The sequence below is a fragment of the Brachionichthys hirsutus genome, chromosome 11, assembly GCF_040956055.1.
Source record: "Brachionichthys hirsutus isolate HB-005 chromosome 11, CSIRO-AGI_Bhir_v1, whole genome shotgun sequence".
In the NCBI taxonomy this organism is placed as follows: Eukaryota; Metazoa; Chordata; class Actinopteri; order Lophiiformes; family Brachionichthyidae; genus Brachionichthys; species Brachionichthys hirsutus.
In genome coordinates this window covers 12,978,846-12,994,503 of record NC_090907.1, presented here as the reverse complement: position 1 = coordinate 12,994,503, position 15,658 = coordinate 12,978,846, and the positions used below count along the sequence as shown (strand labels likewise).

The following is a 15,658-nucleotide window of genomic DNA, read 5'->3' as shown; positions in this document are numbered from 1 at the left end:
GACAGGAACCAGCAACTGACTGGTGAGTGTGCAGGCAGGGCTTGGCCATTTAAGGTCACTGATAGCCGGGTAACCCCCCCCCCCCCGGTACCTGCTGCTCACCACACATTCACCTGTAAGCGTCGTAAAACATCAGCTTTCATCGTGTTTGAAACATCACACGGTCCAGTCGGACACCCCTCAAGGAGCAGATTCATCCTTTCCTTTCTGCTCGGCACTCTTGAGAGTTCTTTCCTAATTGGTGAAAAGAAGCCGGTGAAGGGGGGGCGGGGGGAGTCCTCGGGTGGAATTTAGCCCAGGACCTTTACAAACCGCCACTGTAGCGTTGGCTTGGAGGTCATTTTTCCGTAACCTCTCACCTCTCGGTAAAAAATAGCAACCACTTCATTTGTTCATCTGCTGCAGTTTAAACATCTCTCCTCCCTCTGCCCGAGCACACGACTCCTAACAATCAAACGTTTGTCTCAGCAGAGTTTAGACAAAAGGGACGCTGCATGAAGACAAACGGACAGAAACTACATCTAGCCCTGTCCTTTGCATCGTCCCCCCCAACACCAACCACTCTCATGTCCTCCCTCACTACGTCCATGTCTCTTCTCCTGGGTCGTCCTCTAGTCCTGTCCTTTGCATCGTCCTCCCCAACACCAGCCACTCTCATGTCCTCCCTCACTACGTCCATGTCTCTTCGTCTGGGTCGTCCTCTAGTCCTGTTCCCTGCAGTTCCATCCTCAGCATCCTTCTACCGATATAGTCCCTGTCTCTCCTCTGGACATGTCCAAACCATCAAAGTCTGGTCTCTCTGACCTTGTCTCCAAAACGTCTAACCTTCACTGTCCCTCTTATTGTCTCATTTCTAATTCTGTCCTACCTGGTCACTTTCATGGAGAACCTCAGCATCCAGTGCGAGAGCCACACATTATTTCATGTACCTGACTTGTAGCAGTGAAGACACACCGCAGGCAATAGAATCAGTGTTTCATGTGTGCGTTCTACGCATGATTCAGTCCTCATCTGTTTGATATGAAGTGATCTGGTGAAGTGAACACGTGATGAACTCTGGAGGGGTGGACGGACTGACAGCTGAGTCGATGTAACTGGATCAGGAGCGCTGGCACTGGAGATGGGAGGACCTGGCGAGATGGCCCTAAAGATAGACATTCACAGTCCACCGTCCCCCATAAGCTGGGGGGGGGGGGGGGTAGATCGTGTTTCACGCCACCATCACCGCCACAGGAAAGTCACGGACATGCAAAACTATTATCGACAGTAAGAAGTCATGCGTCGGTTCATAGTCAGGTACGTTTAAACTTAGCGTAGCGCCGCTAATTGATTATAGCGCCATGTCATTTCTCATTGTGGTTTTTTTTTTCAAATACCCAAAATCATTTCCTTCTTCTTTTCTCTCCACAGTTTATTGTCGAACCCTCACGACGATGCATCAGTAGAATCTCTCCAGTTACTCCTGGCAACGCTCGTGTGAACGGAACCCAGAAAGAGTTCCCGAGGGGCTTTGCTGCAAATGCGAATCTGTGATCCGATTGCATGTTGGTCCAAAAACACAAACAAGTCACATGGAAAACGCACCACGGAAATACTAAGCATCAAAGCAAAGTGTTTTTCCTTTACATGTTTTAGCTGAAATTCTTGAAAACTGCATGAAGCTGTTGAATATTTATTACCGCCTGTTTCCTCAAACACACAATGTACTAAAACACATTTACAGAATTCTTCTCTGCACTGGACAGCATGCACGACATTGCTCTGCGTGTGTCTGGCTGTCTTTTGTCTTTCTGATTTTTAATCCCCCCCCCCCCCCCCCTATATGACTGTCAAATTCCATAAACATCGGTCAATAATCAACCGAGATATTGAGGAACAAAAGCTCCATTGACCGCAATGCTAACGTAGACTTCTAAGTAATCCAGAATCTCTTCTGGGTCGTCACCAGAATTTAAACATCTGTTCCTGGTAACATTTCCTGAAAATGTCATCAAGATCCTTCCAGAAACTTTTGGGTTATCTTGCTAACAGACAGACAGACAGACAGACAGACAGACGATTACATCACCTCAGCCTCGCCTCTGCGGAGGATATTACAGTAATAAGCTATCCATGTATATTTACATGTAATATTTGTAACTTAATTGTCTTGTTGCGTCTTTCTGTAACCTGCCTAGGGACAGCGGATGTAAATGAGCATTTTTGCTATAATCCGGCATATTTACGTCTATTAGATGCATCTGTATCTGTTCAGCCAGTAGATATATCAAAGGATCAAAATGAACGCCACACCTTCCTAAAGCATCAAATCCCAACAGCTTCGCTGAGGTTGTGGGGCTCTAAGGGCGTTGAACCTGTTTGGAGGGAGGTCTCCAGGAGCGTGCATGCACATGCACACAAATGACACCAACACTCGTCGGATCTCTCAACCATGCGCTCGCTTTAGTGGCAGCAGCGCTTCACACAGACACAGAGAACAAACACGCTTTATATAAACCTGTAAGAACGACATCTGTGTTCTCGGTTACATAACTCCAGGCTGCCTGTCTCCACGGGGCAGCTGTGGGCTTCAGAGGCTGCGGATGGGGGGGGGGTAGAATGGCAGTCTAAAATAGGATACTGGATCGGTTCCACAGTAGCATGCAAGCAACAGAGCTAACTGGTCTGCAGGGTGGAAGACACACACACAGCACATATCACTCATCTTGAGCTCGGCCCGTCGGCTTTATTTATGGGGGGGGGGGGGGCGCAATGGTCAAGGCTGAAACGTTCCCTTCCTATGATGGACGCTGACCCACAGTAATGTCTCTCACGTCACGCACGGAACACAGAAGCATTTCCAAGACAAAGCGTCGGTGGATTCAGTTTTATGTTTCCTATTTGACTTTGAAATGTTGATTAACTGAGTTTTACGGCTTGCTGGCTAAATCCGAGGCCATATGAACAACGTCGTTTGGTGCACACGACGCTGACTCGCAGGAAGAAGTTGCTGTGGGTTCATGATTGTGTTCACAGTGAGCGACGTGAAGGAAGACTCATTTAGAAGCATGTCGGTGGCGGGTCAGCCGTGAAACCGGAGCCTGAGCGTTAATTCAAAGGAAAGGAGACAAGAGTCAGAGCGTCCCTCCACATCCGTCCACTGCATGATGATGGACAGCTCTTTGAAGATCACAAGGTCAACACACGGAGACGAGCAGCCAGTCACTCTCACATGAACAACGACAGCCATGTCTGACATGTGTTTGTCCTGCTGAAGGACGCCAGCGCGTCACACAGGTGCCGGACGGAGGACGGACACAGCTCTGAATCTTCAAGTGTTGTGGAAGCTGGAGTTCCATTTTAGAGAACAGCCATTTGTTCTATTCTACCAGCAGGGAAGGCAATAACAATGACTCCTAATTAGGTGTTAGGTGAAGCCCCAACATTTAAAGATCTAACTGAAATGTAGTTTAAGGGTCGCTTTTTTTAAAAAAAACGTTTGATTATTCTCACTAATTCAGGATGTAAATGTCGTACGAGACAGCTGCTCCTTCCAGATCTACATGATGTGTGTGTGATTTAATACCTGTCTGTGGGTCGATTACTCAGGTCTCTCACATTACCAGTTTGGGACGGGGGGGTACTTACTCTGGCACTTGTCCAGCAAAGCGCTGCACGGGCTCACAGATTTACCTACAAACAGCCAAATACAACTCCAGATATTGGACATGCTGAATAAATATAAAGGCATGAACATTCTCCAGATGCTGTAAAGAGTTCCTCCTCTCCCCCCCCTGGCCTGAACAGCCTGCTACGTTGCGTCGCTCGCAGGATCTCACACATGGAGCAGTGACAGATATTTTAAACTCACACATCTCCACTTAGCGAACCGTGAGACGGCCACAGCTCAAAGCGGTGGCATCGGCAGGCTCGGCTATTACGACGGTGTAATCTAAGACAAAGCGGTTATTTTCATTTAAGAATATGATGGCGAGCAGAGCTGCGGTTGCTCCGCCTCCTTGAACGCTTGTGAAACATGCGGGACGGATTCAGTTGGGAACATGTGCACGAGCTGCTCTCTTTAAACTCGACGCTGAAGAACCTGATCCCTGATCCACGTAAAGCTGCCGCCCTCTACATTGGACGTAAAACATTTATTGAAATTACAGCCAGAAAAAAAAAAACGTTAGTTAGTTAGTGTCTGGTAAAACTAACCTTTTAGCTTCTTTTCTTGGGCTCATGATGAGCGGAACCCCCTTTTGCATTCGTGTTTTTGTTCATTCATGTAACATAACGACACGCTAATAGTCATCGCATCGCATGGTAACATTTTAATGTTTTCATTCTCTCTTAGTAAGACTAAAACATTGGTCATTACTTACACCTGCAAAGATCATGCAGTTATGACATGCATGCTCCTAACGTACACGTTTGTAAGCGTGCACGTACTGTTGTTCTGCAGGCTCTGAGCAGGTGGGAGATGAACGTGGCCCAGACAGCTGCAGCTGTTGTCTCTCCCTCCAGCGTTGTGCGATGTTCCTTCTTGCCTTTTAGAAACTCAGAGAAGATTCTCTGTGGCCAATCAAACAAAGGGGGCCCCTACCTTCGTCAGCCAATGGGGACAGAAGTCCGAGTATAAATGCTTAAGTCCGTCACCTGACAAAGTTGGGGCAACTCCTACATTTGGTGGACAGGACCTGATCCCGGGATCTGTTACTTCTTTCTTTTCTCCTAAGCAGGTAAAAAACAAACATAAAGAAAACTTGTGTCAGTGTTTTTTGGTGAATCCATGGAGACAGGCTGTGATTTTTCCATATTAGATCTCTCAGACGCAGTCCTCCACTGGTGGAGTCATGAAAACCTTTTTTTCCAGAGCATTTTTAGAACATTTTAAAAGACTTTGGTGCTTTTTGGATACAAAAACGACAGAACTCTGCGCTAATAGTTTTCCGATCAGTGTCCACTGTTGTGCAACGTTGTCTTGGTGGCTATGGGAGGCAGCCGTCCCATACCGTCGGGGGCTACGGCAGTGTGGCGTGACTGAAACAGCTATCAGCTGTTGCTGACACCAGCGGGGCAGGTTTCAACTGCGACTCTGAATAGTTTAGCAGCGCTTGATTTGGTCATGGAACTTATGGAGGCCCAAGAGGCATGCGATGCTTTGACCTCTGAGTGCACCTTGAGTCACGGAGAGTTTTGACCTCTGTCCGTTGGAGGAACAGGTTGGCTTGGAAATAGATACGGAATGATGGCATCAGTTTAAACTCTATTCTCAACCCAACACTTTTGTTCTGATCGATTCTGCTGCTGCAGATCTTTGCAAATCTGCATTAAGGTCATCTTTATTTTGTTATTCAAAAACGAGGTTAAACTCCAAATTGAGATCTTACGTTATGCAGAAGGGAATATTCTAAAGATTTTTGATCAAAAGACCTTTTCATTTCAAGTTTAAAAGGTACAACAACATTATGAATTAAAAGTTAAGTGACCAAATATTACGATCTTAATTATATTACGGTATTTCTTTTTACATGCACTGCTTCCAATCATGAATTCATTCATCTATTTTGTATGTTTTATTGGTTTTAGTACCAAAGCATTTCCTCATCAGCCCACGAATCAGAGCAGCTCAGACATGACAGGATCATCCTGAGGTTGATCGGAGTGAGAGAGAGGAGAGAAAACTCATTCGTCACGAGCTCTCTGCAAAGACTGGAGGCGTGGAGGACAAGCGGAGTCGCAGCCTGCTATTAATAATCTGCATCGTGAGTGCAGGGCGGGAGCGGAAACAGACGGGCAGGCTGAAAGGCAAGGAGAGAGAGAGAGAGAGAGAGAGATCAATGAGAAGGAGATGGGCAGAATGAGAAGGTGCCTTCTCATCACGAGAAGCCTCATAGACAAGATGCTTGAGAGACTTGGAGAAATACCAGAAAGGAAAGATGGTATTTAAAAGTATCACAAAACTGTACAAATACACGGAGCGAGTAAAAGAGATTGTCCTTTCATGCATGGTAATCTGAACAAATAACGCCTCCTCTGCTTGTTTTCTCTCCTCTCAGGCGGAGTACGGATAGCAACCATGGCAAAGAACTGCCACAACGACTACAAGATGAAGTTCTCGGGGGATGAGGAGTTCCCCGATCTCTCTCTGCACAACAACCACATGTCCAAGGTACAGTCGAGATCACGAAACAGCGTGGCGAGACTCACAGCACCACCTAAAGACAAAGGGAATGGCGCGCCAGTAAACCGTCTGACCGGCTGTTATTATCTGTAGGTGCTGACCAAGGAGATCTACGGCAAGCTGAGGGGCAAGTCCACCCCCAGCGGCTTCACCGTTGACGATGTCATCCAAACCGGTGTCGACAACCCCGGTAAAAAGGAGCAGATCATCAGCGTAGAATGCACACCGCAAAAGATCCGATTCAATGTGACTTACGTTAAATAGAACGTAGCCATGGCGACGCCTGGCGACGCGAGCTTCCGTCGGTAACTCTAAAGTTACTAGGATCTTCTGGGTTTTTCTTCGCAGTTCTTTTGACCCCAATAGCAGCATCCCTTCAAACATAGCCTACAAGCAATTTCACCAACGTCACCATCCTCTTGTCTCCAAGGTCACCCCTTCATCATGACTGTGGGCTGCATCGCTGGTGATGAGGAGTCCTATGAGGTCTTCAAGGAGCTGTTGGACCCCGTCATCTCCGACCGCCATGGTGGTTACAAGCCGACCGACAAGCACAAGACTGACCTGAACTTTGAGAACCTGAAGGTGGGGAATCGGAAGATGCGTGGAAGCGCAGCAAGCAGGCGTCTTCACACAATGGCTCCAGTGCAACAATAACAATGTGCCTGTTGTGTTTGCCTTCCTCCTTCAGGGTGGTGATGACCTGGACCCCAACTATGTGCTGTCCAGCCGCGTCCGTACCGGCCGCAGCATCAAGGGGTTCACCCTGCCCCCCCACAACAGCCGTGGAGAGCGCAGAGCCATCGAGAAGTTGTCCATTGAGGGTGACTATCAAACCAATGAAGAAAGCCAGTCTGATCCGATGCAGGTTTCTGCATCCTGACTCCTCTCCTCTGCCCACCTCCCTCGCTTCGTTCCTCTCAGCCCTGGCCAGCCTGGAAGGAGAGTTCAAGGGCAAGTACTACCCCCTGGATGGGATGTCCGATGCCGAGCAGGAGCAGCTGATTGCTGATCACTTCCTGTTCGACAAGCCCGTCTCCCCCCTGCTGACTTGCGCCGGTATGGCCCGTGACTGGCCCGACGGCAGAGGCATCTGGTGAGGCACACAAAATGGGCACGAGGGTAAATGTTTTGAGACTTTACTGGGATTCTCCCAGTTCATCAGCAGCTTTATCGATCGAATCAATCAGATTACTGGCAGAATGGTTCAATAATTCACCATGAGACTATTGTACCTGTGAAATGCTTTTCCTGCTGTGTAGTAAATGAATTTGTTTCTCTCCAGGCACAACGACAACAAGACCTTCCTGGTCTGGGTGAACGAGGAGGATCACCTGCGTGTCATCTCCATGCAGAAAGCAGGCAACATGAAGGAGGTCTTCAGACGCTTCTGCGTCGGCCTGCAGAAGGTAAGCGATCCATCGTTTCACATAAAGACTCGGGCATGCACTGATACCAGAGTTCAAGCGGATTCCCTCCGATATGAGGAAAAAAGAACGCACTCTTCTACTCTTGATGTAAGCAGAACTGTTAAACAGCTGCATGGCGTTCCTTCATCAACGCACGTTTAGATCAAGCTGCATGACATCATCAATATTTCAACCATCACGCATCACAATTTTTAATTTACCCCCCCGCACTGGTCAGATTGAGGAAATCTTCAAGAAGCACAACCACGGTTTCATGTGGAACGAGCATTTGGGTTACATCCTGACCTGTCCTTCCAACCTGGGGACCGGCCTGCGTGGCGGCGTGCACGTCAAGCTGCCCAAGCTCAGCACACACGCCAAGTTCGAGGAGATCCTGACCAGGCTGCGTCTGCAGAAGCGTGGCACAGGTACGAAAGACGAGCGGCTTGTGCTTTAGCATTATTTACAAGCGGACATCCAGGCATGACTCCTTCAAACGCGGGGGGGCCTCAACCCTCTCCCCTTCAGGTGGCGTCGACACCGCCTCTGTGGGTGGCGTGTTCGACATCTCCAACGCCGACCGTCTGGGCTCCTCCGAGGTGGACCAGGTCCAGCTGGTGGTCGATGGCGTCAAGCTGATGGTTGAGATGGAGAAGAAGCTGGAGAAGGGAGATTCCATCGATGGCATGATCCCGGCCCAGAAGTGAAGCGGACAGACAACCAACAACGGAACGTCTGTTTGTTTTTTTATTTTATAAACATGATTTCACTGGTTTCGGTCGACTGGCTCCTCGCTGCTCACGCCTCTCAAGGAGAACTCCACGTTTCTCTCTTCTACTGCCTTTCTAACTTATTTCTGTTCATTTCTCTCTCTCTTTTTCCTGCTACATCTTTCTCATCTCTGTCCCCATTTTCTGTGTAACATCCTGGGATCAAACCATGACTAGTCCAGCCATGGCTATGTGCACGCACCAGAAGAATCTATATATAAGAATATGAATTTCTTTGGTTGTAAAAACGCTCTGGACAATAAAACGTTGCCCCATGTAACAATCAAACTCTCTCTTCATTCCCTCTTGAAGGTAATGAATTTTACTTTGTGCACAAGTACATGAAGAGTAAAAATATTTAACGTTCAGACAAGTATACTGAGGAAATGTTTCAATGACGACATTAAATCCACAAGGAAAAAGAAATAAACCATGAAAGCAGATGCAAGTCTTTATTTCCGTGTGACACATCATTTCCGAGGAGACATGCAGGACTGCAGGTCAATCGTTTCTCTAACTTCAGCACACGAGTCGTGTCGGTAACAGCGACTGCTTCAAACACGCTGACAGCGTGGCCCTAGCTTTATCTACACGAGAGGTTGGACTCGCTCAAACATACACACCGAAGAATAGCCCTAAATAACAGCTTCACATCCTCAGACAGTGGCTGCACAGATCTGTGTTGTTAAGACGCTGCTTGCCTTCAAATAGTTACGATACATCCAGCTTTCATTTTGGAATCGTCACTGCTCAACGATCAACGGACTATTTGGTAGATTCTTGATGACACAGGGGCCTGATTGGTTAACAGTCAAAGACTCATTATAATAATGATGGCATCTGATTGGTCAACAGTCAACCATCGCTGCAATGCTGGGGTCTCTTTGGCTAACGGGGGAAAAGTCATTCTCAAAGGCTGAGAGACTGGAAAACAAAGAATAAACAAAAATAAATACATTGGACAAAAATTGTTCTTGATCTGACAAAGCAATAAGGACAACGAGAGCCGGCTGGGTTAGGTGAACGTCACAGAACTCAAACAGCACCTCTACCTGGAGACCTGAGGCCATCGCTCCAGTCGGTGTTACTGTGGGACGCGACAAAGGCCTTTAGAATGGGCTTTAAACATGTGGAGCCAAGAAGAAAAACAGCAATCGGTTCACATCTCCAGTACAGAACAACGCAATCCTGGCAAAAAGCAAAAAAAAGGGCTCAACAAGTCAGCAACGTGTTTGTTTTAACAAACTAAATCAAACAAAGAGCCCCTTTAGTCTTCATCGCTGCTTCTTCAAGCGTCGATTCTCGGCTTTGTGGCTGTGCTGCACTCCTACGTGAGGAAAGCGATGGCGCTTGGACAGACTGCCGAAATGCTAGCAGGGAAACTGACTGTAGGACTGCAAACGCCACGCCCACATTTACGCTAACCAGAACGAGCTATATGTATGGATATAGTGTGTGTGTGTGTGTGTGTGTGTCATTCATTCATCTTCCAAGCATCTTTGTCCGTTATCGGGTCGCGGGTCCTGCTGGAGGCTGTCCCAGCAGTCAACGGGCCAGAGGCGGGGTACACCCTGGACAAGCCGCCAGTTCATCGCAGGGCCACACAGAGAGACAATCATTCACACGCACTCACACCTACGGGCAATTTAGTGTCACCAATTCACCTAATGTGCATGTTTTTAGTGGTGGGAGGAACCCGGAGAACCCGGAGAGAACCCACGCAGACACGGGGAGAACATGCAAACTCTTCTTGTGTCATGCATATATAAATGTATTTTGTAGACTTATATTTGTGACACATTAGATAGTAATTTTAATGTCGTTATCTGGGCAGTAAAATAATACAGTATGTGCTGGAACATGTCATTTGTCAAGAAGAGGCAAACATGCGAAGCCAGATCAAAATCTCCTGCGACGTAAATGTGGCGATTAAAACCAATCAAATCAGGATTCCAGCTGTCTCGGAGTCGGTCTCAAGTTATTGGCGTTTTGTGTCATTAGGCCGATTTGCTCGTGTGTCAGTACGAATAACAGGCAGAGGAAACATTCAACGAGAAATGGTTCAAGCAAACATCAAATCTCAACGAAGCAGCGGGAGGGGCAACAGGGGGGGGCAGAGAGGCTGTGGCGCTTCACCTCTGACATCATCTACCAAACACGCATCAAAGAAAGGAAACGAGTTGAAAACATTCTTTAAATAGAAGCTCTTTAAGAGGGAATGAGGACAAATATGATGCAACAGGAATAAGAGTTATTCTCCTCTCGACTCGTCATCAGAGAACAGAACGGTCAGCAGGGGACGCAGGTCCGGAGACATCTCCAGGTCAAAGGTCATCATCAGTCTGTCGATGCGTGTCTGTTTGTTTGGCTGGGACTGGTGGCATCAGAAGACGTGGCTCTTTGGAGGAGGCGGAGCTTGCTAGCCACATCAGAGGAGGTGGAGTCCATAGAGGAAGAGGAGGAGGCAGGCTGAAGGTGAGGCTTCTGTCTCCCTGCTCTCCTCCTGGCTGTCATTCATCCGCCTCGCCTCCCATCGCCCTCAGAGCTCCAGCTCCTTGGACACTTTGGTGGCAATGTCTCTGAAGGCCAGCGGTGCCCCCCACAGACGCTTGAATCTCACGCCGCTGCTCTGGCCCAGCCCGCTGGGCAGCTGGCAGACCTCGGCCTCAAAGGCCACGCGGGCGCCGGCTGCTCCGTGGGTACAGGACAGGAGAAAAGGCCCGGCCAGGTGGACCTGGCAGCCGCAGCCCTGCGCCGCCTCACGCAGCGCGAGCACCACCTCGGCTGGGTCGCGGGGGCTCCGCACCCTCACATCCCAGCCGCATCGGGGGGTCCGGGGCTCGGACGCTTTCTGATGCCCAGATAGATGGCGACTGGAAGGGGGGAGGGGGGGGGGAGATGCAAACCGATGAGAGAGAGAGATGAAATGTTGAAACAAACAGAAAGTTGATATGGGATGGTTCGAGAGGGCAAATAATAAATGGTTTCCCGAGGGCAAATAATAAATGGTAGGAGGCAGGAGAAGAAGAAAAGATTAAGAGCATATGTTATTGAATTCGGACATTTCTACTGGGCCACCTTAAATCAGGTCACAGGGATGGTCTACCACGGATTCTTAGCATCTAGGGTCAAACCACAGTCTGCTGGCTAACGTTAGCCGGCTAGCGCTGGTTTACCTGTCGTTTTTAACCTGACACTGGCCTGAAGCTGTGGAGGCTGAGGAAGTAAACAACACACAAATAAACTGAACAGACCGACGCATCCTGTTACTTAACCATGAACTCAAAACAGCCGTGACAATAGCTTCATGTTCACGCCTTGATTGAGGTGTGTGTGTGTGCGTGTGTGTGTGGTTCTGATCCACTCACCTTGTGACCGGAGATCTGCTGATTCTCTCAGGTTCGTCTGTGAACCTCAAGAAGAACACAAATTCATCTGTTAGGAATCAAGTGGCAAAATCTTTCTCCACCAAACTTCCCACTTCTACCGTACAGCAGCAAGGCTAGCCAGTACACGTCAACCAATCACGACAGAGAACACACTGACCCCGCCTTCAAACTCACTCGCTACACTGAAATACTGGATGGGAGTCACCGTCACAGATGAAAAGGATGAGGAGGACAAACGAATGGAGAGAGAAGAGCAGACTGGACACAAAACACAACGAGCCTTTTTCCATTGTTGTTGTTTTTATTGTGGTATATAAAACTTGCAAGGCGCTGCTTTTCCGTGTCTTTCCCCTTTCACCGCTGACCGATCGGTCACTGGACAACCCGCTCCGCCGGTGTATGGAGAGCATCTGACCGAGCTGGCACGGACAGAGCCGACTGTTTTTATTATCCTCACTGAACATTTGTCCACACAAAGCAAAGAAAACCCTACGACTCAAGTGTGACCACGTGCACATGGAGAATGTTATTATTATTATTTTGTCAGTTCTTTTGAGCCCTACAGAGACAAGTCACATCTTCTAATCACATATTATCAAGTCTTTAGACTTATAGGTTATTGTATTTAACATACCACATACTTTAAAGGTGTATTCTGTGGTACTTTGACGTACCGGTACACCTCCGGGGGTGAAAACTGCATCTCCCTTCATGGCCACCAGGGGCCACTGTTGCTACTTTCTATGTGGAGAACAAAGTCTTCTTTTCCAGAAACATGGCACTCTGTTCTGTATTGCAGGAACTGGGGCTGATCTGGAGGAGTCAGCAGCGAGGTTCCGTTGAGTCAGTACTAGTAATAGTATTGTGACTGAAGACTGGTCACATCTGTATTCTGACATTGCTTTTCTTGTCGGGGTAACAATAAGCGAGTAGCACTTCCTTGGGAGACAAACTGAAGAGTGTACGACTATCTCTGCGACGCCTCGATGCGCAACCAGCCGAGTGAGACACAAATGTAGGACAGCAAAGCAGATGATTAGAAGCAGAAATTCAGTGGACAGACAGAGACGCGGGACAATCTGCTTGTAGCTTGGGGAAGAGCCGTTTAAGGTCTCAAGTTTAAGAGGGGGATAAACTGTGGCTACTTAACTAATCCTGCTTTCAAAGAACATTGATGCCCGTCAGTCAGACAGCAGGACTGGTCCAGGTGGACTCAGGCACAGGCTGCTGGACCCGACTGCATGCTGAAATGTGTCTTCGGGCTGACTAATTATCCAAGGAGAAATATTTGCCGTGTAAAACACTGACGCACGACACGATTGAGTTATTTACTTCAAAGGATGCAAAAGACTGTCTCAAGTCTCTCCATTCTTTCCTTAAATCACTCCTTTAATTCAGTAAACAATATTACCATCCTGCCCCCCCCCCCCCCGCCTGTCCTGCATCCCGCAGTCATACTTTAGGATGAAGAGGTTTGTTGCAAACATATGGAGTGAATTACATGACCCAGACTAATAAAGCAGACCTTAAAGAAACTTGCATGCCCTTCATCATCACTGCACAAGAACAACCTGTGTTTCATTGCAACTGACGCTAACGTGCAAAATGTGCAGTGAAGGCGAAACCTTTTAAGTGAACAAACAAACAAACTTTGACCGTTATTATTCAAGTAAACAAAGACGTGTTTTTTTTTTGCTGGCAGCAGGTACTGGTGCTGTACCACGTACAACCTCTAGTGGGGGCTAAAGCTCAGCAAGCAGAGACACAGGCAGTGCAGACAGACAGACAGACATTCAGGCACACGGATGTTGATTAGAGTTTCAGTCACATCCTCATGCTGGTTTGGGATAGAGCTAACCCTAACCCTAACCCGGTCCACAGACCCAGAAAGTCCAGTTCTTAAGAGAAGCACTGAATCCCCCCGATTTTCTAATCCTAACTCCAATTTGTGACAGAAAACCCAGATTTGACCTCAGGACCTGAGGTGGGACGTGAGAAAAAAAGCAACCACTAAAGCCAAACACGAAATGAGAAGACATATGAGACAACATCGTGCAGAGTATACTGGACAAAGCATGAAAGAAAGTATGATGCAAAGCCAGGACAGACAGTACGATAGCCTAAAGTCTCAGTCGAACCAACATATCCAATTATCTTCTGCACTTTTCTTTTGAAATAAAAATCACTACTTGAGGTTGTGATTGAAGCAAAGGTTTCATATACTTTAACAGATTAGCCATAAGCAGGCATCCCCTTTAGTTTAGTTCAACTATCAACAAGTTTAACTGCCTGAAAATTCACAATAACACAAGGTTTTATTTATACTGCTGACTAATCGCACCATCTCACGCTCAAGCATTCATAATCCTCTTTCATTTCATCAAAAGAAGAAAATGAAGTTCATATTTGTCGGGCCAGACACAGAACCCTGCAGGTTCCACATTGTCCCCTGCCTGTAGACTAGCCTGGTCCTGGATCCATGTTTAACTAAACTCCAACCTGCAACAGATGGTGAATGAGCAAAGGAGGGGATGAGAGGGCAACGGCAAGCAGGCAGACAGGCAGGCAGACAGAAGCAGCCAGAAAAAAACATGGGAAAGGAAGACTTACTAACTGTTTTTGTCCCCTGTGGGAGGGTGCAGCCCGACATGGACTTGTTTGAGCTCTGACGTTTAGTAGGGTCAAGAGTGACCCTAGGAGAAGGAAGGAAGAAGAGAAAGGAGATGGACAGGGTGAGAGGGACGGAAAAAGAAAAACAATCGGCAGCAACAAGTCACAGATTGAAGCGAAGACAAAGCCAGAGGACAGCAAGAAGAAGAGACAGAAGATCACAAATTAAACTGTATGCACTGTTCAGGAAAGAAAACGGACAGAGGACTGGTAGGTGATTGGCAAGGAAAGCAAACGCTGTTCAGAGAGATCATCCAACCAACCAACAGGTAAAGCAACAATTAGCAGCTGAGAAGAACTGACAATGAGGGACAGTACGTCCCCCTGACCAGCAGACCTCGTAGGGACCAGCTTAGAGTCGCTCTAGTGTTCTGTTCCGATTCCCCTCTCTGGCTGGAGCGGGCAGGAAGTGGAATCAAGCACTGTTCGTGCGCTTCAAACAGAACTACGCGTTTGTCTTGTTTAAGGACTCAACATGTAGACAGACAACCTGAAAATGAATGATTAAGACCCTGAATAAGAAATTATCACGGTCGTATCTCAAGGGGCTGAAAAGGGCGCCCGTCGATTGGACAAAGTAGAAGGGGAAGTCCCTCCCTCTCCCATGTTTGTTTTGGTTTGGAGTGCACCATTGGCGGCTGCTGCTCATCCAAGGAGGGGAAGCTCATTTTGTTCTGGCCTACATCATAAATGTTACACAACGCTAGTCGTTTTTAACAGACAACGTCGCTGGGGATCCGTAAAGTCTCGTAGCGTCACTACGTACATTTAGTCCTGCGTTTGCTCCGGTGAGCTTTCACACTGCCCACGGAACGGAGCAGGGTTCTCTTGCAAGGGAACTGAGACCCACGTTTTCAGGCGGACTTTTTTGATCCTCTCCAGAGTCCGGATGCGCTTTCACACCAGCCCAAACGGAGCGGATTATCAGAGGAAAGGAACTCTGGTCCGTTTAAAGGGGAGCAAACAGCGGCAGTGTGAAAGCACCCTCAGTAACATATCCCGATCAATTGATCGGGATGGGGCGGTCAGGTTTTCAATAACAAATGAGTAAAAGGGAGCAGGTGACACTGAGTAGAAGGTATGTGACAGACCTCTGGTCTCAGCAAGTAAAACAAACAGAAGAAATGAGGTCTGAGATGAAGCAGGATAAGTTCTGAAGCACAAAGACTCACTAGAGAAGGAAAGCGGGTTAGTTCTGTTAAAGGGGGGGTGGAAGGCAGGGAGATTAGCCAGGTTACAGGTTTCTTATAAATGAGT

General features: G+C 47.8%; 2 protein-coding genes across 2 annotated transcripts in view; one reads left to right on the top strand and one right to left on the bottom strand.

Annotated features, from left to right (window-relative positions):
- The first annotated feature begins 4,585 nt into the window (after nt 1–4,585).
- ckmb (creatine kinase, muscle b) lies at nt 4,586–8,785 on the top strand. Its single transcript, XM_068745269.1, has 9 exons — nt 4,586–4,718; nt 6,039–6,151; nt 6,257–6,353; nt 6,594–6,748; nt 6,855–6,987; nt 7,088–7,259; nt 7,449–7,572; nt 7,811–8,000; nt 8,101–8,785. The coding sequence occupies exons 2-9, from the start codon at nt 6,059–6,061 to the stop codon at nt 8,277–8,279; spliced, it is 1,143 nt and encodes a 380-aa protein (XP_068601370.1). The 5' UTR covers nt 4,586–4,718; nt 6,039–6,058; the 3' UTR covers nt 8,280–8,785.
- A 2,096-nt stretch (nt 8,786–10,881) lies between these two features.
- mark4b (MAP/microtubule affinity-regulating kinase 4b) overlaps nt 10,882–15,658 on the bottom strand; it is a 33,666-nt gene continuing 28,889 nt past the window's right edge. Inside the window, exons 16-18 of the mRNA XM_068745267.1 lie at nt 14,342–14,424; nt 11,711–11,747; nt 10,882–11,215 (exon numbers count right to left, since the gene is read on the bottom strand). Of these exons, the coding sequence (XP_068601368.1) occupies nt 10,882–11,215; nt 11,711–11,747; nt 14,342–14,424 (454 nt within the window). The remainder of the gene's footprint in view (nt 11,216–11,710; nt 11,748–14,341; nt 14,425–15,658) is intronic.

What these genes read in the sequence shown, in the direction of transcription:
- ckmb (XM_068745269.1), top strand. Translation starts at nt 6,059, where the DNA reads ATGGCAAAGAACTGCCACAACGACTACAAGATGAAGTTCTCGGGGGAT. An exon ending in TCTGCGTCGGCCTGCAGAAG is followed by an intron (nt 7,573 to 7,810) that starts GTAAGCGATCCA and finishes CGCACTGGTCAG; the next exon opens with ATTGAGGAAATCTTCAAGAA. An exon ending in TCTGCAGAAGCGTGGCACAG is followed by an intron (nt 8,001 to 8,100) that starts GTACGAAAGACG and finishes TCTCCCCTTCAG; the next exon opens with GTGGCGTCGACACCGCCTCT.